Source organism: Bacillus rossius, chromosome 13 (assembly GCF_032445375.1).
Source record: "Bacillus rossius redtenbacheri isolate Brsri chromosome 13, Brsri_v3, whole genome shotgun sequence".
NCBI lineage: Eukaryota > Metazoa > Arthropoda > Insecta > Phasmatodea > Bacillidae > Bacillus > Bacillus rossius.
In genome coordinates this window covers 47715446-47739841 of record NC_086340.1, presented here as the reverse complement: position 1 = coordinate 47739841, position 24396 = coordinate 47715446, and the positions used below count along the sequence as shown (strand labels likewise).

At 39.1% G+C, this 24396-nt stretch overlaps 3 protein-coding genes across 7 annotated transcripts in view; 1 reads left to right on the top strand and 2 right to left on the bottom strand.

The window, feature by feature from the left end:
* The window catches only part of LOC134538541 (collagen and calcium-binding EGF domain-containing protein 1-like), a 43494-nt gene extending 32595 nt beyond the window's left edge, over positions 1-10899 (top strand). For all 4 annotated transcript variants that reach the window (XM_063379955.1, XM_063379957.1, XM_063379956.1 and 1 more), the window contains 4 exons: positions 1474-1582; positions 4774-4898; positions 6982-7148; positions 10497-10899. In XM_063379955.1, coding sequence (XP_063236025.1) covers positions 1474-1582; positions 4774-4898; positions 6982-7148; positions 10497-10656 — 561 coding nt within the window. In that variant the 3' untranslated portion in view covers positions 10657-10899. The remainder of the gene's footprint in view (positions 1-1473; positions 1583-4773; positions 4899-6981; positions 7149-10496) is intronic.
* Positions 10900-14226: 3327 nt separating this feature from the next.
* LOC134538539 (protein dpy-30 homolog) lies at positions 14227-23733 on the bottom strand. Of its 2 annotated transcripts, XR_010076167.1 has the most exons (4): positions 23624-23733; positions 18133-18206; positions 15485-16148; positions 14227-14592 (listed from the first exon to the last, which is right to left on the bottom strand). XR_010076167.1 is itself a non-coding variant. In XM_063379947.1 (3 exons), the coding sequence occupies exons 1-3, from the start codon at positions 23637-23639 to the stop codon at positions 15993-15995; spliced, it is 246 nt and encodes an 81-aa protein (XP_063236017.1). In that variant the 5' UTR covers positions 23640-23733; the 3' UTR covers positions 14227-15992. The 2 variants fall into 2 exon arrangements, 1 of the variants encoding a protein (XP_063236017.1); XM_063379947.1 differs by having other exon boundaries at positions 14227-16148.
* Positions 14499-15940, bottom strand: LOC134538049 (dosage compensation protein dpy-30-like). Its single transcript, XM_063379023.1, has 5 exons — positions 15863-15940; positions 15741-15802; positions 15619-15684; positions 15485-15550; positions 14499-14592 (listed from the first exon to the last, which is right to left on the bottom strand). The coding sequence occupies exons 1-5, from the start codon at positions 15938-15940 to the stop codon at positions 14499-14501; spliced, it is 366 nt and encodes a 121-aa protein (XP_063235093.1).
* Positions 23734-24396: the final 663 nt, after the last annotated feature.

The following is a 24396-nucleotide window of genomic DNA, read 5'->3' as shown; positions in this document are numbered from 1 at the left end:
CTCACCATAACCATCGTCAATGCCGGGGAGGTTTTCACTATCATCGCCGGCACCTACCCAGAGTTGGGTTGTTTCCCAGGGAATGTGCTGTGGAGGGGCATGGTCGCCTGCCACACTACCACAGTGTGGGTGGGACTAGTCCTCACCACCAGGAACTGGCTCTTCATTGATGCAGGTTAACATTTGAGGTTATGTTGTGTGTTTATATATATATATATAATTGCTATTACTGAAACAATTTTAGCTGAATAGGTACTTATTTTTCTTGAAAGTCATTCTTCAAAGTCAACTACTTAAATTAGTCTTGGAGAAGAGAGAAATGTAAATATATGCAAACACTTGAATATCTACTTCCATGCAGCTTTTAAACAAACATATGCAAACATGCTCCTACTTCTACTTAGATGACAAATAAATAAAATATTACTTGTTGGTGCGGACTCTGAAGAATTTCTGATCTCTCTTTATAAGCTGGTAAAAGGCTATAATGGTGTGAATAATTAAATAAATAATTAATATTACTTAATGGCAGAAAATATATTAATTTGTTAAGTATTTTTCAATTTAAAAGTATTTATAACTTTAAAATAAATGTACTCAACACATCCGCAACAATGAGACATAATTTGATATGACATATATCTGAGACTATGCATACAAATTTTATATACATATATCTTTAAAAAAGAAGGTGGTAAGAATAGTCTATATGTACCTACCAAATGGCGGAGAATATTGGGTGCTTTGAGGATATTTTTAATTTATAGAGGTTTGTGGCCTATAAAGTTCATAACACTGGTAGGAAATATATAATCAACCTTACATGCATGAGGAAAAGTGGCACTTACATACCTTAGGAACCAACACCAGAAATAAAGATGGCGACATCCATCAGATGAAAACAATATGGCTGTCTCCACCCGACAAAAACGAGATGGCTGCCTCCAGTAAACAATATTAATATGGAGATGCCACTATAATGAAAGGTACAACACACAGGAGTGGAATGCACAGTGATGCTCTCACTGTAATGAAAGGTACAATGCACAAGAGTAGGGGTGCTGGATTCCAAGACGCTCTCCAGGAATTGATGTAATCCAAAATGGTGGATGTGAAATCTAATTCAAAATGGCAAAATGTTTTAGAAAACAAAATAGAGGAATTCAAGAGTACTGCCAGGAATAAGGTATTCCAAATGGCAGCTATAAATTACGTACTTAATTCAAGATGGCTCCCAGAAATTACATAACCCAAGATGGCAGCTGCGAATCTCTGAATCCTGGCTCGAATCTTAGTGCCTCCATACTTATTAAATACATCTACAAGAGATTATACAATACCTTCTAAAATAAACTGAAATAATTATTTTGTGTAGGTACCATAAATGCCAAAGTTATGTAGTTTCGTCACTCATTAAACTGCAACGCCAACTAAACCTTACCAGATGCAATGAATGTATGTGATGTATGACAGGTGCTGGCGCTAAGTACAGCGGTCCGGCTGTCGAGCTTCGCTTCCGGCCCGCCTGGGCCACCAGGAAGACCTGGGCCTCCCGGGCCTGTGGGTCCACGAGGATTCCCAGGTCAGTCCCTCTAACTTCATTTCTTGGCCTGACTACTTACTTGAAGTTGTGCATGCAGTGGCGTAGCAGGCGGGTGGCAGGGATGGCCCCCGCCAGGGGCGCCGGAGCAGGGGGGGGGGGCCGCTGCCGTGACGGTTTCGCGGTTACTGAATGCTCCCCCCGCCCCCCCTCTGTTTTAATCCAAGAGGGGGCGCCATATTAAAGTCTGGCCAGGGGTGCCATTCACCTTAGCTACGCCACTGTGTGCATGTCATGGCCAAAGAAAATTATTGAACCAAAAAACTTGCCAATACCATTAAAGTGTTATTTGACGAATAAAAATGCCAGTTGTAGAAGGAGCACATACAAATCAAACTTAATAATAAATAATTATACTAATATTTAAGTCACTATTTAGAGAACATCATTTTAAAGCAGTGTCTTGAGGAGCTTAGTAATGGTAATACTGACCTGACGTACGGAGCAAACCATACCCCTTGAGCCACCCCTTTCTTACTCCAGTCCAGTTGGAGGCAGTTCATTCAGGGAACAGTTTGGCAGTGCTATAGTTCATGTGTGGTCACGTGCTGGGACGTTACACTGGCGCGAATCTCGTCCCCTCAGGTGTGGTCGCCTGGAGGAGGCACAGGTGCAGAGTACATCGTCGAGAGGATCGTTCTGCCGGCTCGATGAGGCGAGATGCATGGTCGTTGGGCATGATAGTGAGGACAGAGAGACACCTCGTATCGTGTTGAGTTTTGTGGTCTCCAATTGGTGGTCGTGTTGGCGGTGAAGAGTACTTAACCACCTTATCCTTGGGATTCCCAGCCTCGTAGTTGCTAGCGATTGTGACTTAACCACAACAAACCTTGGGTGAGATGTCTATTCTCATGGGCCGTAGAGTACTTGGTGTGATTGTGGCTAAATGCACAATACAAAAACATTTACCTAACGAGCTGTATAGTTAGCTAGCGATCCCAATGACAAAGTGGTATTGTTTAATCTGAGCTATTTAACTTCGTTTTAAACTATGCAGGTGCATCAATGGTGTATGGTATTAAAGATGGTTAAATGAATATCTGTATTAGCTTTTGGCTGACATCATAAGAAGGGCAAGTGTCAGTTTGCATCAGGTTTACCAGAGGCGAATAGGGTACACATAAGAGTGACTAGTTGATCATTCCCAGTGGCTTCCCTGCACGACATTTATCTGCTGTGTGTGGACAGACAGATGTCTCTTCTCTCTGTAATACTATGAGGTGTAGCACTCCAATGTATCTTGCTTGACAGCAGAAGGATCCTGAGGTGGCCCGGAATGCATGAGGATACCAGTGCTACCTGGTGTTAGGCATGTTAGTGTAAAATGTTGGAATATCGAAAACCTCTATGCACTATTGTCAGTGCCACATTCATCTGGTAAGATAATAATTTTTTATGACACCAAAGTTCAAGAGTAAATGTAAAACATTTTTTTATTGTCTACTAGTGCATTATTTTTTAATTCCCTCATTAGCCTAATATTTTGTGTAGCCATGGTGTAAGTGTGTTATGGGATGTTTATTTGCCAGGTAATCGACCACTTACTGGGAAGGTACAAGGTTCAACCCTCTTGTATAACCCAGCCGATTAAAGGGAGACAGTCAGTCTGGTAGTATCCTGTAGTTGAACTCTGCCTTAGTTCACCATTTACGCGAAGCTAGAGCAAAATATCGACTAAATACACAGCGGTGGGTGGTGCGTCGAATTAGCGACACTCGCAAGGATTGTGCCATTTAAATAAGTGATAAATGGTAATGAAGGGACATTCTAGTAACCTGCATGTTACAAGGGAGTGGCAGGTCTCGCACGAAGGATTCATTGGGCCACTGTGGCAAAGAATCATTTAGACATCGAGCAATCATACCGCAGGTGTGCTCTGGTCTGTTTGCCAATGGTTTACAAACGATTCCTGGAGGTAACTGGGTTGCTGCCGCTGATGGTACAGACCTGAAGTCAGCCTTGTCGAGGAAGCCTGCCGGCTGTTGAGTTGTGGCAATGTATATCGTTGATTTAACGTAAGACCTTTTTTTCTGCAAGTCAGCTACAGATCTTTTAGATTATGGCATCACCAAATATGATGCCTTGGTGTTACGACTGTCTCATTATGGTGGGAGCAAAAAAAAAATTACATTTCTAATCGGCATAATATCAGTTACCTACTTTCAACAGCATCTCAACTATGAACTTCAAGGCTAGAAGCTAAAGGTATGGCCTCACGCAACAGCAAAAAAGCATTTACCGTACTTATGTTATGTCACGCCTGCATATCGAACACGTGCACTGCACTAAACCTAACTGACGATTTGCAAAGGACTACATGCGAATATCAAACAAGCCTAGCGAAGTGACCTCGGTCATGTGAAAGCAATTACAGATGCTGAAATTGTGCTAGCAGTTGCTTAAATGTCCTACAGAGGCGCCATCGCGCCTTCGCAGCTTACAAGAGGGGAGGAAACACATACCCTGGGTGAAGGGGGAGAGGGTAAGAGAGGGCGGACGCTTCTACTTCAACTCCCTCAGTACTGTGTGTGCTTCTTCCAGCAATAAATTTAATTGATCTCAAAAATATTAAATAAATAAATGCAGACAATCTGAAAAAATATTTATGGTATATAATTTTTTTTTTTGTAGTTCAGGAAACACGTTAATAAAATTTTAACACCGTAGTAATTTATGATTTTTAATAAAAGCATGTCTTTTAAAAACAAAATGTATGCATAAATTAATTATTTTAATATATATAACACAAACATTCAATCAGAACAAGAAGTTTGTACTTATTAGCTTGTAGATAAACAAATTCTCTTTTTGCACGATAGTTGCTAAGGGAAATTTTACCAATCAGAAAACTATTTATTAAAAACATTCACTATTTTTGTAAAGGCAAACATTTTAATAAAACTTTTCTTACCGTATGTTGATGTAGTGGTGAGTTAATATTGTTTTCACACAATTTTAGAGACCAAATTATTAATATATTTGATTGCAAGAAAGCAAACTTAGCATCATAATTTAAAATGCAGCTATTCAAAATCAAATGATGTGAAAATTTCCAAAAAAAAAAAAAAAAAAAGGTACAATGGGTCTAATTCAATCAGAATACGTAGGAAATGTATTCTACTGTTGTCATTTGTACGCATGTTCCGAGCCTGAGGTCGCTGGTGTGGGCTCAGGTCCCGAGGGAACACCCTCGGAGACCACAGCTTCTGGAGACTTCACCAACAGCATCCTCGACTCGTTCGTGGCGGACGAGGACAACAAAGTACAGCCCTTCTGCCGATGCAAACGAGGAGCTTTGGTGAGCTCAGTAATTCTTTCCTACTTCATACAGATTGAACATTTCTGAATTCAAGTAGTGGGAACATGTAGCTCCTAGCTCACTATGAGTGCAAGAGCGATACATGCCCTCAACCCCTTCCCCTGCTGTGCCCAGACCAGGCCTGCTGCCCCACTCCCTAACACAGACATTATTACTCGCACTGCAGGAGGTTGATATTGTTGGAACCCAGAGATGTGAGTAGGGTTCATAAAAGCATCCAAATGGATAGGGGTTGGGATCCTATACATCCACAACCATTTCCCCTTCTTCTACTAAAAATTCCAACCCGGCCTTACGAAAAGCTTCCAACACATTTCTGACATGGTCTTTATGTTCTTCTATCGTGCTCTATATGTTCTTCTATCATTTGACTATAAATAATAACATTGTTCATGTAATTAACAACATACTTTCCCGTAAAGGGTTCCAAGATCGTGGTCAATGTACGACACAGTGCTTGGGCTCCAAAAGGAACTCTGTTCCATTCGAATAACCCCCAAGGGGTTACGAAAGCTAAAACGTGTTTTGTCCTTTCTTCAAGCAGAAACTGATGATACACATGATTTAAATCTAGTACAGTAAAGAATTTGCTCTGATAAAGATGTTGAAATACAACCTCAGCTTGAGTGACTGGGAACTGATTTACTAAAAAAAAAAATTCCGACCTTCGTGTAGTAAACTATGAACCTAAATTTACCAGGCTGATTATTCTTCTTAAATACTAAGACGGCAGGGCTAGCATACATAGTTTTTGATGGCTGTATGATATTTTTGCTTATTAATTTATCGAATACGTCTTTGACAATTTCTTTTTTGGGACCTAAAACAGGATATGGTTCACACCGAACAGGTGAATCATCTTTTGTAGGCACGAGGTAGGGAGATACCTCACAGCGGCCTAGCCTGTTACCACTACGTCGCTGTATTCTTCGCTTAGTTGTTTGACAGAAACACTGAAACATCGTACATTCAGATCTGACTTCACTTCTGACTAGTTATAATATTGTATGTAGTGTTGATTCACTCATTCGTATATTTTTGGCATTAATGCTTGTAATAATATATTTGGAATTTTCGCTTAAGAATAAGATTATGGTCAGGTTTTCATTAAGATATTAGTTTATGTTCATATTTTATGACTGGTATTTCTGAGACTATAATACTATCTGCATGTTATTGGCCCTTACTTGAATGAAGGACATGTCAAGGCATGATGGTAAATGTGTATCGGTGAGTGTTAATTTATGTCTAATTGTGCAATGAAAAAGAGTTGAATATATATTGGTGAGTGTTAATGTGAGTTAAGTTGTGTTTTAATGAAGGTAAATAAGTGTTTAAATGATATTTTTGGGTAACAATTATGGATTATAAAATTGGCGGACATGACATCATTGTACAAAATGGCGGAAACTTAAGAATCCAAGATATTGGGATTCAAGATGTTGGAAAGATCTAGATATCAAAATGATAACTGTTGTCAGCTCAGATAGTGGCCAGTTCAAATGTCAAGGTCAAAGGTAAGGTCAAATGTCACCAGCGGCTGGTAGATGGGGGATTTAAGCTGTTTTGCGGACATTTCAAGCCTTTCACAATTTTTGGGGAAGAAAATGTGAAATTTTCTTTCAAAATTGGAATTTAATTGTTTTAAAAAATATTTTGAGAATTTTTTGATGGTAATTATTTCCTAAGAACAAGAGATTTTGGGTCTTTTAGCACATTTTGGAAAATTTTGAGTCAATTTTAGCGACTTTGTCCAATTTTGATTGTCAATGTCAAGGCAATCCAAGTTGGTCGCAGTGACATCACAATCCAAGAAGGCAGCCGGCAGTCACAATCAACAAACCCATACCAGTTTCGGGACCGACTATTATATAATACTTTCATAGTTTTAAAGTAACAATTATATGAAATTGCTTTGGTAAGACTAGTAGAGAACTACATATATAATAATATAATCACTTGTGTATTTTACCCCTCACTACGATGAAAAATTGTACAATATTATGTTTAAAAGGATTTTGAGAAAGTGTTATGATTGTTTTGCCTGCTTGTGTGTTGCTAGGGTCCCCCCGGCCCCCCGGGCAAGGAGGGGATGAAAGGCGAGCCAGGAGAGAAAGGTGCTCGGGGTCCCAAGGGCAATCCTGGGTCTTTTGACTTCCTGCTCCTGCTTCTAGCTGACATACGTCACGACATCCAGAACTTACAAGAGAAAGTGTTTGGCGAGCAAGAGTAAGTTACTCACAAGTACTGTTATTAATTGCGTACATTAGTTCATTATGTGAATATGAGTAGTATATAAGTGTTCCTCCGGCGGCTGGACTCGGAGTGCGGTCCACCATCTTAGATAGTGACGTCACGGCCGCCATCATGGTCTCAAGTTTCCTCAAAACTCCTCAAAAACTATTTAAAATCCTCAAAATTATTAAAAAAAAAATTCCCTATTTCGATGGGAAAATTTCCATTTTTAAAGATTATTTACACATTTTTCCCTAAAAAAAATTTAGAGACATTTTTCTGATAGAGAAGCAATTTTCCTAGGGTTTACAAAATATGCAAGTAATGCAGCGACTTAATAATTCAACTTGACATCAATGCGAAAATCATTACGTTACAATAAGCATGCAAATCGCAAGACGTTACCAACATGACAACTTGAAATAATTTTAAAACATTTGAAAACTAATTTCTTCGGTGGGCTTATTTTGTTCATTCATGAAAACATGTAAAAATTTACAATGAAGTTATTTAAAAATGTGTTACCGACCATGGGAGCTCCCGCGGGTCGCACAGCCTCTGTGCCTCGTCAGGGCGTGCGCGACGAACACGCTCGTGCGTGCAGGGTCGAACTATCCGCGCCGCCAACGTGTTGATACCCGCCCGCACTTCAACCGGGTGTAGCTGTATTCTTCCTCCTGAATGTGATTTCTAATTTGTTTAAAAGATATGTAATAATGATTTATTAATGCTTTCATCGCAATATTATAGTGTAATGTTTATTCACAGTGCGAAAATGTCTAACTCTTGGCCTGATTCGCTTCCCGCGCTTGTGAACTTGGCTCGTGGCGCGCGCCTCCCAGGGACACAGCAGTTGCCCTTCACCTTCCCGCCATCGCTGATCAACAGCAATACAGTGTCTGCCCTGTGGCCGGCTGCTATAAATTTTCTGCTCACACTGAATGACTATAAATTACAAAAATGTATTAAAGGATTGTTGTATTATTATAAAATTTAATTTTTAATACCCATGTGAATTCATGGACATTAATTTCCTAATTTTTTTTTTAATATTTTATTTTAAATAATAATTAAGTATTATATAGGCCTACCTATTTTGAAATGATCAATCCATTGGACTGTACTACGTATTTAATATTATAGCAATAAGATAAATTAAATGTAAATGTGTTCATGTATATTTACTTAAAAAGAATTTGTTTAATAATATATTCTCTAATTAAAAGAAATATCGGGGTATGTTCACCAACATGTTTGGTATTACCCTAATCTTTACAAAATTGAATATACATATGTATAAGGAGTTATGTTGCAACACATGGGTCCGCCATCTTTGTCTCACGTTTACGTTCATTTACTTCCATGCCTTTTTTCACGAAATTACTCCTATCAAATGCTGTAAACCGATAGCTAAGATGTTTGTACATGAATAAGGTTGTGTCTGTGAGGGTAGTCACAAGGCTGCTGTATCAGTTATTACTATGTTGAAGGGTAGGTGGCCAGCAGGCTTGCCAGGTGAGGCATTTAGTTCTGAGGGTCGAGGTTAGAACGTAGGTCTTGAAGCTAGTCAGCTGGACGTGGGCTGCTATATTAGTGTAGGGCATCTTGTTGGCTAGGAGAGGCATTCTGTTGAGTAGGGTGCTGTCAGTTTCTCTTTGTGAAGAGGTGGTTCCTGTGCAGTGGACGATGCTTGGTCTGATGTGGTCTGCTACATCCAGTAGATGGCCATGGTCTGCCGCAGTGGCGAGGCGTGAGGTTTACATGAGGGGAAGCAATAACTCCGTTCACACCAAAACATGATGAGGTTGGGGGGGGGGGGGGGGTCTGGGGGCCCTCCGCCGGGAAAATATGGATTTCAAGGTACAAAATGGTGCTATTTAAGTAGTTTTCTTAACTGAACATTGACTATTCCACAGGTAGAAAAATTGACATTTTTTTTAAATACATTATTTTTGAAAAATAATGATTGACTTACATTATTCTGATAGTAAAATACCTACTCTACATTACTTATATACTAAGTGGGAGTGTAGTATCATCGTACGCCCACAAATCCCCCACGCACTGCCAGCCAACAGCCCGCGGGAGAGATGCGCGCCCCCCGAGAGACCACCGCCGACTGAAACGCGACATCGCCACCTGCCGTGCCGAACTGTACCGGACATAGCCGAAGCAGTCGGGGGAAGAATTCCACCGTCTGCTTCGGCCATGTTCGCTCCAGTTCGGCAAGAAAGCGTTACCTTCGTAGCTTCTACCACGTATTTTGCCAGCCAATCCCCTCCCTGAACCTTTGTACCATGCCACCCCCCTTCCGAAAGGAAACTACTGCGGCAGCCTTCCTGCTGAAAGCGATCCTACCAGCGTTTCTAAACCTAGCAACGCTTCTAAAACAGCATGTTTTTGTGTCAACGAGTTCTTTTTTTATAGCGCACAGTGCACAGTATTGGGTCCCAAGAAGATAGTGTAAAAAATACATACACCTAACTGCACGAGCCAAAGTAAAATACTATTCTGAATAAAATATTTATTTAAAAAATACAATGTCTGGAAACTGCCTGGGCAAGCACTGCTTGCCTTGCTTGCCCTGACGAGACGCCACTGGTCTGCCGAGTTTTTCTTTGAATGAACACAGTGTTGATTTTTGTTTGCAGTCATAAAAGGGTTGGTATTAAGGAGTGGATCTGAGGTTATTATGCAATTTTTCCCTGTATTTTTACATTAGATGGTTTATAATTATTTTTCAGTTAATTTGTGGTAGATTTTGTGCCTTAATTTTTTTATGGTTTTAGTGTGGAGCTATCTGTTATTTATCAAGGACAGTCAGTTTTTTTTTTTTTTTTTCGAATTTTTCTGTGTTGTTGGTTGTATTTGGAATATAAATTAGACACATTTATATTGGTACTGTGGTAGGTATTGGTGAACCATTGCAGTTTTGTCTTTCCAAGACAATTCAAACCATGTTAATCTACCCAAGGCTGTGGCTGGGATAAAGTCCGTCTTCCGAGCTGATCAGCCTGGCATCATGAACCGTTTTTAAATAATACTGTTTGTGAAGACCGTTTCTATACATTAAATATGTATTATGTGAATACATGCTTGGATGAAAGTTCCTAAAAAGATGATATGTATTATGTGCTCACATACGCACACTGAAGAGGAACGTCACTAGCGTCTGTGTCACAAGTACAGCAAGACCACACATTACCTGTGTACGCCCAAGGAATTAGTGGTGTATGCTCTTAATATGGTTCATGAAAGGTTTTGTGTTGATGTTAACGACATAACAAGTACAGTTATTTTGAACTGGTGGTCCAAAAAGGTTGCAGTGACCCTGTGTTCCAGAGCGCCTCCCTTCGACCTGCAAGTGGCGCTCCAGAAGCACAGGTTCCGGGAGTCTCGCCGGAGGCACGAGGGCAGACTGGTCGCTCACTTCTCCGACGACGGGAGTGGGTGGCCGTCCTCCGGAGACGTGGAGGACTACGGGGAGGAAGAGTACACGTGAGGCACGCCGCGAGGAGGAACACAATAATACTGCAGAGACGTGCAGTTCTTTCCAGCTTCAGATGTGCGAATCATCACTTGAAAGTGGTGGTTGTGAAGAATGTTATTAGAGAAATAGTAATTAATGTAGTGTTTTAGCAACACGGATACCTACTCTAGGGGCACACTTTGTAAGCTCTATTTGATTGGCCTGCACAGTAATTGTTTAGATAGTATTACCTGGTTAATTAGAATGGAAATCATATTCATTGTATCAGAATTTTTTTGAAATTGTCATAATAAGAAATTCAGTCCTTGAAATTATTAAACCTTATTTACAAATCTTGAAGAATTTATTTTATGTATAATACTTGCATAAGTATTTCTAATGGTGAATTGCAATTGCAGTCTTAAAAATTTATCTCTCGTAAGTGAATTTCTAATGTGAATTTTATACTGACTGGTTCTGAATTCTTTTGACAAATTTTGGCCGCAGGTTCATCACGAGTAATTATGTTGAAAACATTTTTACAACTTCTGTTGTAAAGTGCTTTCTAAAGCTGGTTTACGCTTTAAAGAACTTGTAACTTGTTCATTGCAAATATTAGTGAAGGTATTTAACATGAATCACTAACCATGTGCATAATGTTAAGTTCAACAAAGATCTACAACCAACACACAACTTTCTGTTGTCGTAAAATATTTTTATTTCAATTGTTAAGGGCAATGCTCTTACTTCCTGAACATTTTTGTGATGTGGTAAATAACATAATATGGTTTTTTAATGCAGATTTTTAATCTGCAAGTCAGAACTAAGGGAAAAATGTCACATTGAGAAGGGGGGGGGGGGGGGGGGGGGGGGGCGCAGGAATGGTGATGTTGTTACTGTCTTGAACTTGACGCAGAATCTGCGGGAGCCATCTCTCTAGCCAGCCATCAAAATCCGACAATTGTACGGGGACTCGCCCGGATCTGCTCCCAATGGCACGCAGTTATCAGGGATGGTGGATACGCAATGTTGGGTGCTGTTGGTGCTATGAAGTATATCGAGGCAGCGAGCACGCCTGTAACACCACATGCTCTGGGGACTCGTGGCGGAAGGTGCAGTACCGTCTGCCGTCCCCGGGTGCCCGCGTGAGTTCTTCCCTTGCAGACCTCGACAGCAGCCTGAGGCACAAGATTCAGTAACTTGCGCTATTGCGGTAAAGGTATCAGTAGACAAAGGTGTGATACGCACCTACTCTGCAGGATGGGTCGAGACGAACTATGGCTTCCGTGCGCCACCGTGGGTAGGTTTCCTGCAAAAATGTGCCGTGTGCAAACGAGTAATTCGAGCCATGTCCTCAGCCCAATCACGCTAAGACATAATTTGTTATTCATTAGTTTAATGTCCTTCCCTGTAAAAACATTGCCTAACAATCGCTTAATTAAAACAATAACAATATTACGAGGAGCAACAGCTTTGCTCGATTGTCGCTCGCACGACAAGTGAAACGTCGGTGGCGCCTGGCATTCGTGGTGTTGCACTTGCTTGCCGTTTTACTGCGCTGTGGGTGCGTTCGGACCGCACACGCTCTGGCGAAGCGCGATGCGCCTTAGAGGTCTGTGGGGATTAGAGGAGCACCGATGGATGTCATCAAATCATAAAAATCAAAGCACAAATTCGTAAATGATATTTTAACCAACAAAAACTGCACAAAATTTATTTTTACCTCAAGTATACAAAATAATGATACAAGTTTATGCTAAATAAGCTGAAACTGGAGGCCAAAACAGGTGACTTTGGTACATTATATGTGAAGTGCTACATTTAGTTCCCTACTGCGCTCTATTCATTCCACTGTGACTTGCCCCTCCTTCCTGTACATCAGTGGCCTCCGAATTCCACCCAACCTCAACTCATCAAGTCATCACCCTTGAAGATAAGTCCCACTGCATTGTCCACCATGTCCCACGGACTCCTCGCAACCAAGTCCATAAGTCCTCGAGCCTCCAGTCAGCATTGTTCTGAACACAGGCAAGCATCAGGCAGCTCAGGGTTAATTCGTGCTTCGCAAGTGGCACAACATGGAGTCTGTGTGCAGCGTAGAGCATCTCTCCAACCTCATCGCACACCCCAGACTCAGACCGCACCATTCATGGACAGTCTGGCAGTGGTTCATCTTTCTCGAGACACTTTAACAAGCCCAAGTGCTGGCTAGTAGCTACAACTGTGTGTATGAGTTTTTGCACTGTACCTTTTTATTTTCTGTACGTGAATGGTAAGGCCTTCTCTTCCGACTTTAGCTGCCATCTTTTTCTTGCTTTTGTATTTACCGATGGTAAGTTGGTTTTTTTGTGGTTATGTATGTATGTATGTATGTGTGTTTCCCTTAATTTATTGTATGTACATATTTCCCTCCCTTGTATTTGTGTTCCTTGTGGGATTTGTTTTAATTTTCGGCTTTGTGGGGTAACACCTACTTGTTTGGTACTTGGAGCAATGTGATATGATGGTTCTTTTTTCTTTGTAACATACAAAAGAATGGCCATTTTATTCATTACTCTTCTGGCGTCATACTCACCCGGTGGTAAGTCCGGGTTAAATTGAGGGAAAAGCGAAGCCAAATTTGCAATGATTCTTCTGTGGTGTGTGGATATGGTGTACCTTCTACATCCTGCCGAGACTGCATGGTTGTGCAGGATGGCGATCGCTCATGTTGGCACCAGATGGTGGCCTGAATTGTTTATTTCAATTGTGAATACACGGCGTGATACTATCGCGCTTTAGTAGCGACGACATGATGTCAGGAGTATGGGAGTTGAAGCACATGCACATTCCCCACCTATCGTCCCTCCTGACACACCCCTTATCATCATAGTGGCTCCAGACTCCAGCACCTATCCTGGAACACCTCTTGTCCATCTACTAACATGAAACAGTCTCGAAGCCTGAATTAAATCCGTGTGGCGGTATCTCCAAAAACGAGTTAAAAAAAACTAGCTGGACATGTATGAAAGATACCAAATGTATTCAACACAGAGAACAATGATAAAAAAACCACAATAGGTTTACTTTTAGGTAAACATTAACCTACGAAACAAAGGACTGGTCTCTGTCTGGTTTGCTTTATTGATTGTACACACCGAATTCTTAACAACCTGTAATGCATCCATTTTTGTTTTAAAGTTTTGTGTCTAGAAAAACTTGGCTAATTCACAAAAATATGAAAAATAAACATGGATATTTTGTAGTATTTGGCATCTTTAGTACTTCAGAATTTATGAAATACATAACCTAATTGTTCATGCTTTTTTTAAGATGAATTCTCAAACAATTATAACAGTATAATTTATTTAGATGCTAAATCGAGACATTTCCCATCTTGAATGAGTCTCAATGTTTAAAGGCTTGCACCTGAGTAGCCACAACTCAAAGGAGCAACATGGATGTACATACTTGTTACAAATAACAATTTCACCAACTTTAAATATTGCCCTCTGTAAATTGCAGAAATTCCCTAACTGTTCCACGTTTTACCTTGCCTGTAACTGTAACCACCCTGAGTTTTTAAATAATACAGTTATGAAGAGAAAAAAAAAACAATTAAAATACCTTACAAATACTATAAATTTATTATTTTTCCAAATTACAAAACTGTACATTAAAGACAGGTTCATTAAGAAATAATTAGTTCGCTGTAGATATTTTAAGACCACATTACATGTTCTGATCACACATCCATCTCTACAATAAAAACAATGGAAGTTTTAGGAAAACCTGAAAATGTTTTAGAGGTTAACTAATTACACTTCCCATAAAGTTAACCACTTATTCAAAATGTTTACATGAAGAGTACAGAAGCACACAAGCACACGCCAGGTTCACTGACTGGGAGCGGTGGAGACGGAGCTGGTGTCGTACTGCGACTTGTTCTTCAGCAGGAACGCTGCTAGGTAGTTGATGGGGTCGGCCGGACTGCAAGCAACCACGCTTCGCAATGAGATACCACAAACACGCTTCGCAATGAGATACCACCCGGCTCGGCAACATTACAATTCTTATTTTGTATACCGTCGTTATTTATAATAAGTATTCATATTTTCAAAATTTACTACCACCATAAATTACTGTCTATTGACAGTATTATAATTTTCCAGTCATACCAAATGAAAAACAATCCAATGCTAAACACCAATGATTATTTCACAGGAGACACTATTAAAAACATGGCATTCTGTAAAATGACATGATATTATCTAAAGAGCAAATTTTTTTTGAAAATATAGAAATTTATTTTTACAAAAACAATTTTTAAAAAAATTTTATCTTTCAATTACGTCTCCTATGAAATAAAAAATTGATTACTATCAAATGTTGCTTTTGATGAACTATAACAAATGTATTTCCTTATAATTCTTATTTCATATTTTACTTGTAAAAAAAAAATTATGTTTCATATACCTTTGAAAAATTATTAATTTCATTACAAAGTTGAGTCTACATAGTTTGCACTCTACGGTGTACATTTGGCAACAGAGCACACAGAAACAAGTACAGTGCTAATGGCAAGAATTGTGCTCTAGAAAGAGCTAGTAAATGCTCATTTAAAAGCACACGGCAATCTTAGAATGTGACACGCTAAGGCACATTTCAGCTGTTTACTCACTAAGAAAAGTTCTTGACGCTAACTACTGCCAGTAGTTGATAGTGTGTGCCAGTATAAAGACAACAAACATCATTATACGATGAGATGGACATACTGCAGCTGGAGACATAATGAGAAAATTTCTAAAAGTAAGGCAGTTCACTGGGTTCGCAGGTCAGCAAAAACACTAACAACAGAAGAGGAGATGCAGAGAGCACTCACCGCTCCTTGGCGAGAGTGGAGAGCGCTTGCAGCAAGATGGGCACCACTGTCTGGTCCAGGTACTGCCTGGGAACACATCGCTACACTACACAGCAGAGAGCACAGACGAGAGTAGAGGTGCTGTGTCCACTCACCGCTCCTTGGCGAGAGTGGAGAGCGCTTGCAGCAAGATGGGCACCACTGTCTGGTCCAGGTACTGCCTGGGAACACATCGCTACACTACACAGCAGAGAGTAGAGGGGCTGTGTCCACTCACCGCTCCTTGGCGAGAGTGGAGAGCGCTTGCAGCAAGATGGGCACCACTGTCTGGTCCAGGTACTGCCTGGGAACACATCGCTACACTACACAGCAGAGAGTAGAGGGGCTGTGTCCACTCACCGCTCCTTGGCGAGAGTGGAGAGCGCTTGCAGCAGGATGGGCACCACTGTCTGGTCCAGGTACTGCCTGTGAACACATCGCTACACTACACAGCAGAGAGCACAGACGAGTGTAGAGGGGCTGTGTCCACTCACCGCTCCTTGGCGAGAGTGGAGAGCGCTTGCAGCAAGATGGGCACCACTGTCTGGTCCAGGTACTGCCTGGTAGGCAGGGACTGCAGGTCCACTCTCGACTTCTTGGCTGGTATCTCTGCCTGCGCTGCCTCTTTCTCAGCCGATATCACCTTCTGCACACAGACATGTACACCACTGCTTTTATAACGTTGATCAAGTGTTAACTTAGTGTACAGGTAACGTAAGACTTAAAACACATTTATTAAATAAATAAGAATTTAATTTAAGAAATATCACTTATTTTTTCACACTAATTAATTAATTGAAACTTAGCAGTTGCACTATTAAACTTGCAGTGTGGTGCTTGATGAAACACACAATATTAAATAAATTTTAATAGTTTTGGTCATGTTCTTTAGACTACTGCCACTTAAAAGAAGTTGAAGTACATAATCAGTTCTAATCTATTGCTTTAGCTAACATAACATGTAACAATAACCACAAGAATTCTAAACTAAGATATGTAAACTTTTTAATTATAGAAAGAAATAAAGATTATTAAGATGATGTTTCAAACGTTATGACACTTTTAATAAATTTCATGACACTAATATTTTTATTTTATTATATGTGTTGATCTTTTGCAATGTATTAATTAATCCTATGGAGATCTATTTTTATTTTTTGATAAAATATTAATCTTTTAAGATTTTTCAATGCCCTTTTTCTCCTTGCCCTTGTATTTCTGAATGTCTCTCAGCCACCACAGGCTCCTGTCACACACACAGTGCACTCACGCCAGCCAGCCTTGTGTATCGCGCTGTGCTGGCACGTGCGTCTCATACGTATCACACTGCACACTGCACGGCTGCCTAGACCAGCGTGCCTTGTAGCACTGCGTTGTGAGACGGCGTATCACCTGTTTCTTGCGGAGACAGCACGGTTCCCAGCCACTCTGGCATTTCCTCCCCCTTCCCTTTCTCTTCCCCGTGGTGTCCACTTCCCCACCTGGGGACCCAGTTGTGTTCTCCTGCTAGGCCTCTAGGCTCCTGCTGGTGGAGCTACACTGTGCCCTCTTGTGGCAAGGGCCCCCTCGCACTTGTGCCCTTCCGGGCGTTGTTCCCGCGCGAGAGGCAGTTCTTCTCGGGCCAGTCTCCACTACACTTCGTGTGCACGTGAGTTCGTCTAGACTTTCCGTGAACGTTCAATTACTTTGGGATGTAGTTCTCAAACAAATGACAATATGTAGTGCATCTATCTTTCTTTCTTTCCCTGGATTACATTTTCAAGAAAATTGACATCTCCGCCACCATCATGGTGTGACGACTGACCTACCTACAGTATTAGTAAGTGGAAGATATTATTTGTAAATTTCATCTCCAACAAATTTTCTCTCACCTACAAGTTGTCTGCATGTTGTTTTTGTGCTAAACTCTTCTTGGTTTATTGTTCAATGGGTGCCACCCCCCCCCCCCCCCCCCTTCGGCTTTCAGACCAATCTGTATGACTTCTATATTCTAGTTCCGACATTCGTCGTCATTTCGTGTTTCAAACACGTGATCTGTACACACTGCTCGTCAACTACTTGCCTGCAGTGTCTTCAACCACAGATAAGGAGAGACATATTTTTACTATGATAAACCATCTAAAAGACAAACAAATCTAAATGGGTTTATTAGATGTAATCATTTACAAAATTAAAAATTTATTTGTTTAATATTTTTTTGCTAAGATTGCGTAGTTTTTGTTAAATTTTTATATTGCACTTAATTACATACTATCCTTTTCTTAACATAACATGACTTATTTTAGCAAAACATTGTAAAAATCAGTTCTCTAAAATGATAAATATTTTTCACTACTTGCTAGTTACAGACTACACAAATTGTAATTAATCACAATAACATCTACAGCCTGGATAGTCTGCAAGACAGTATTATGTCCCTCACAAGCTCCAACTGCCAGCAGTTGGACCCAGCACTGAACAAAGTGTAAACGTATAATAATAAGTCCAGGCATACTTTTATCTCCAAATTTCACGAAAGATACAGCCAACAAATCCCAACTTCGCTAGTATAATTTGACATAGGATAGCTACCAATATCACCTTTATTTCGTCAGCTGCAGCAGTCGTAACGACAGTCAGTTAATACTCACGATGGCGGCGTCGGAGAGGCCGTTGCTCCCAGAGGGCTGGGGCTCCGCCGACTCCTTGGCGGCCGGCTGGTCCACTGCGGCACGGCAAACACAACAGGCACTGAGTCCCGCTACCACCACGCTCCAGAAACACTGCTTCAGCTACGGATCACTCGACGACATAAAGCTACGCCCCTTACAGCTATCACCATGTTCGAGAAACACTACTTCAGCTCTGGATGACTCGACGACATAAAGCGCTACTGACGCACACCACTGATAACATAAATATAAATATTTACTAACCTTAAAACCTTAAAACACCATCCCAACATAATTATTTAGAAATTTTGTGTTGTTGATGGATTGTTTCACCAACACCTACAGGTACTAAACACGGAATGCTAGTTTTAGCGCAGTTAGCCACAAGACTGCTTACGTGTCACATGTATGCCAAAACCTAGCGTAATAATTTCATTGTTAATTGGAGGATTTATTTTAATGCAACTCAACAGCACTCCATTCTATTCATAATTATAAATATACTGCCAAACTAAATATAGATGCACATAAATAACCTCCCCCCCCACTTTCCCAAGTAAACATGAAAACCTCTATAAACCCCAGTTCTTAACAACCACTGATCGTGAAGTGTCTTTATGAGGAAAAGTAAAGTTCAAATGGAATATTATTGTACAGAATTTGACTTTGAAAATGGCAATGATTGGTGGTTTAAAAAAAAAAATACACCTGCATGTTAAAACACCACTGGATGGAAGAGATAGCAGCAAATATGTTCATACTCAAAAATGAATTATAAGAATGAATCGTTTTATAATTTGACTTTAATTGACAGTGAATATCTGAACAAACATTGTGGATCCATGCTCAGTGTTTGTGATGAATCAAACTGGTTTTTGTGACTTCAACATCGCTGATATAGGCTACTCCAAAACGGGGGGGGGGGGGGGGGGGGGGGGGAAAGGAAGGAACAATTCTACCTGAAATTTAATTCTTGTGATTCAAGGCCTCAGAGGAATATCAAGACCAACCTTTCAGAAGGGTGATGTGTTTTCTGAGCATGCATTTTATTACTAACCACACCAACTTGTATTCGTCCTTAGTCATGAGAAGAAAACTAGTGTATCCGCATGAATTCCACATAATTCTACTTACATTCAAAGAAATGCAGTAATGCTATTTAAAGTTTAATAACTCTTATCTTCAAACTGACACTGTCACTACACATAAAATACACATAAATATCAAAGACTAGATTGAAAAATGCTTTCAAATTTATGATAATAATCTTTTTGGCAAAGTGTGTTGTTTGCAGAAACTGTTTGCTCATGTTAATGAACAGATATAGACTGTGTGCTATAGTATGCCCAGCGTGATCACGGCCTGCAGTTCCCAGACCGCGCACGCACGGCGTCTCAGCGCTGCATCTCGCACAAGAGCACAGCCGTGTCTGCTTCATGTTCATTCAACTAGACATAGCCTGTCTCTGCAAAATACTGAATGTTTCATTCAGGAAAAATGATGTATTTCCTTTGGATGCAACCAAATTTTGAAATTTGATCTTTTTTTTTCACATTTAGGCACAACTAGCTGTCTACATTTTAGTACAACACAACCTAATTAAAAGTTTGTGAATTTTGAAATTGAGGTTAGTTTGAGTATTTTTTACTGGTAACTTTCATTTCCTAATTACCCTTAAAAAAATTGTGTACCATTCCAGTTTTATTTAAATAGTTCAACGTAAATTGCCCAGAATTTCATTCTGAATTGCTTCGGAGACAACATATCCTGTTTTACATTCAGGATGAAACGAGACTGTTTACAGCTCCGAGACATGTGTTGTGACAAACCAGTTCTCCAGTAACACTGCCAACAGCTAGCATGGGCTGTCCCGGTTATGAAGAGTAAAACCAGTTTATGAAATTAACATTGTTATTATTTTGTCTTTGGATCATGAAGGTATTTTTTTTAAATGTTGTTTACTGTTTCAATTTTTTTTTCTGGCTTATATTTAAAAACATGTTTTATCTTTGAAATATTGAAATAATTCATCAAACTTATGCAAAATAGCACACAGAGGAGTAATTGGACATAACGAATAGTGCAAGGCATAAGGCAATTTAGTTGTGTTTCACTTGAAGATGACGAGTTTCAGTCATTGAGGGCTAGCAACAGCGAAAACCTTAAATTGGAACAAACAGTCTGACTAGAACCTTCCAAGATACCAGAAGTGATATTGCGACGCTAAAATGTTTATACGATAAAACTATGTGGAAATAGCGTGATTACTTCAAGAAATAAGAATAATATCTACCAGTGATACCTGATACTAAACTGATGGTCACAAATATGAAGATTTATTATAACTAAATTTGAGTTAACTGAAATATTTTTAGTCGTAGAATCAGAGCATTTCGAGACAAAACTTGGAAGCTTCTGGTGGATAGAGAAACCACTGAATATTTCAGAAGAAAATAGTGAATCCCTGCAATTTGAAAGCAGAACAACAGTTTATATGATAAAGACTATCCCAAGAAGACAAACCTCGTGTTATGGTTCCAACAGAGCTACAACTACGTGGCGACGGTTCAAGGTAAAAAGAGCATTTTTTCAGTAAAAAATCTAGTTGTAAAGTTATTTTTTTTAATATTGAGTCAGGAAACTTACAATTCTTACTTCAAATTTCACTGGGATTTCAAAAATCAAACATTTCAAAAATAACATCAGACTCATGTTAAACCTTGTTTTTACTCTTTAAAGTTGGCCTTCCTGAATTTTTTCATCAGTGCAACTTTTTCTGTAAATGTTCATAACTTGTTTCTGGCTGATCCAATGGGGCTGAAAAAGGACTCATTTGAAAAGAGATTGACAATCACTATAATAATAAAATAAAAATTAATGGGAATTTGATTTTATCATTCGGTAAAAAGTAAAAAAGTTATATTACCAAAAAGTGGCATGATAGCCATAAATCGTTATCAATGCGATAGAATAATTATATTAATTTTATTATTTAAAAGTAAAAATTAGCTTGTACACTTAAATAACCTAACAAAACTAATAATTTTATATAGGCTACAATTTAGGATTTTTAGATGACATTCAAGTGAATTCAGAATGTTAACACTATGATAACAGGAAACAAAAACCTTCTAGAGACATCATCACAAGACAGTATTAGTTTAGTTTTAAAGTTGAAATTTCTAAACAAAGACAAGGAAAATTTGTGCTGTGCAAACTTAATTTCTGAGAAGAATTCCAACACTCATTACGTATGTATAATTCAAGAATTGTCTGCAAGTGATTTTCAAGAAATGGGGTTGAAGACAATAGAGAACAAATTAATTTATTTGAAGGCTAATTAAATCAATATATTTAGTTTTTACGGCTAATGAAAGCAATATATTTACAGTTTCTAAGGCTAATGAAAGCCCTATATTTACAGTTAGAAGAAGTGATGAGTTACTTTTTTTACTTTCTTATTCAATAATAGAATGTGTTTGTTCATTTTAAGTAATATTAAAAATTTATTAAGCCCTTGAAATTTTAATCAATTATGGGAAAAAATTTTCTTCGATGAAAGCCTTCCATGACCGTATCTGCAATGTTTTTATAACTGAAATATTTAAGTGAACAAAACTACATATGCTAACTTTATTGTTGTATTTAAAATTATGTACATACCTGAAATATAAAGGGTATAGAGCACTGTTAAATTTAATGTTCTATTCAAAGGTATCAGTATGTCATTTTTCTCTCCTTCCATAATGTTACATAATAAACACCTACATGTCTGGTGCTTCGCACCCACAGAGCCTGATATGCCCCCCCCCCCCCCCCCTCACCCACCCTCAAGACGCTCTGTACCTCCCCCCAGCGCCACAAACACCACAGTAGAGCCAGTGCCTCGTTATCCCCAAGTGTACTTGCTGTTTCAGGATCCCACAAACATTCTACATGTTTATTATATTAAGTAACAACTCTGCAGTAACGGACTCAAACCGACTGGAGACCATATCAGTATTTAGTTATTTATGAGCTGTAATCTTAAAACATAAATATATTAAATGTTTTCTGGGGCTGGAATTTTAGGAGTGCAATTCTGTTTTAACAGTACTATGGTAATTCCAGCGGCCTCGCTGTCTGTTCAGCTATCCAGCCTCGGCGACCATCACTCGCCCCAGTCGCTTCCAGCTCCGAGGACTTCACTCATCTTCAACATCCTGGCTTTTTAAGTAATTAAAGTCGTTTTCTTTCATCTTCGGAGCTGACCTCGGGGGCTTGACTGTTTCATTATACACGAATCTGCTAGCTGGAGTTTGGTCACCCAAAGTGAATCTAGTATCCAGCCACAATTTGGCTTAGGACATAAAGTAAACCAGTCATGCTGTTAGATGTTTTGCAGTTACACACTTATTTTTTTATTATTACTATTTGTAAGAGAGGCATGTGGTGCAGTGACGCATATTAAATCTAAGTACCACAACTCTTGTATTTTCTCTGCATCTGCCCACGTGTGAACAAGTTACCGCAGATCGACGTGTGGGACGCCACCCATTAACAGCTTATTCTTATAGAGTGCCCGACGCTGAGAGCGGACCAGGTCCAGATGTTATTGGTAATTACTCTAAGGGGGATAAGAGTCACGTTCCCTCAAAGGCGACATCACGCCCAAAGGACAGTGTCTCTGCCGGGTGTGAGCTCCTAAAACACGTAGCACCCATTACCTAATCGTTCAACAACTAAAAATGAATCCCTGATCACATCCATACATTTAAAAGCAAACCTGATGTCAAACTATTAAGAACAACTCACATTTTCTTGCACAGTCTCTTACTAATATTTAGAATACTTCAGAAATTATTTTGATTGAATTGTTAACTTACTGTCCTACCGTGACAAAAAAATACTGCGACCTGACCTAGTAACTATTGCCGGCGATAGTTTGCTTCAATTTTTTGAGGTTATAATTTCATTCGTCGCTTGGGAAGCTTTTAAAGGACGGACGAATCGCATTTTTCGGGCTTTATGGTTGATAGAGGTCACTGAATCGTTCCGTCTCGCTAACACCAACACACCTCTGAATGGCGGGTCCCTTAGAAGAATTATTCCTCGTCAAGTCAAAATATTAAATTTAAGTTGCCCCATAGAATAACAAATAATAAAACTCAAACCAGAGGGCTGAATTTGTACACGAATCAAAAGCGATGCAGAAAGCAATAAAATGCCCAACCTAATTGTACTTATTGCTCAACAGAACCACCAATAATTTATAAACCCTACTTAAAAACTAATTTAATAATAATTACAGCATAGAGTTTAACATTAACAAAATCTATTTCCAAAATTTTCTTAAATAATGATTGAAAACTACAAATTTGTGAAATACCACAATAATTTTAAAAATACTAATTCACTTAGCATAACTAAAGACACTAAAACAAACACAAGTTTAAAATATAAATTAAACTGATTCCAAATCCAAATATACCTCCATTCGTCGACATAATTGTTGTTTACCGGAATAAAAATAAAACTAGACCTAACAGCATCACCATCTACATACACTTAGCGGCCATGACACTTCCTGAACAATAAGTGCGTTACAAAAACATCCTCAAAAGTTAAACCAAACAAGTTTCATCCAAGTTCCATTACGAGGTGAGGTTGTCTTGGGAGCAAAATGAGTTCCGGTCCTTTAGGTATTTCGGTTACATGAGGTATAGGATTACTTTTTAATTTGAAAATAGAGAAGAAATTGTATGATTATTTGTGCGTTTTCGAGTAAATATTAAAATAATTTTGATATAAATATGCCTGGACTGCGATTATGTGTTGGTATTTGATCAAATAGCTTGCTAAATACTTAAATAAACTGGAAACAGGATCCATCAAATCCTTGAATTATGGTTCATTCGATGGATTTGCCAAACACTAGCTTAACTATTGAGTTAGTAATCAATGGTTAGTAATAGAGCTATACTGCGCGTGCAATTTTGTTTACCAACTTTAAAATCCTTAATTTAAAAAAACTGTTTCCATTTGTCAAAGAGATTTTCGATTAGTGAAATTAATATTTTGAAATAATTTCATTCATGTGTACAAATTTGCAATTGCAACACAAATGCATTCGAAAGTACCTTTACTTGTTAACTATTTAACTTCTCAATATTGGTTGTTAATAGTTTTCTTTTTCAACTTTGTCCTTAGTCCTACAATTTAGCTAAACGAAATATATATTTGCTATCCCTGAAAGGTTTAAAA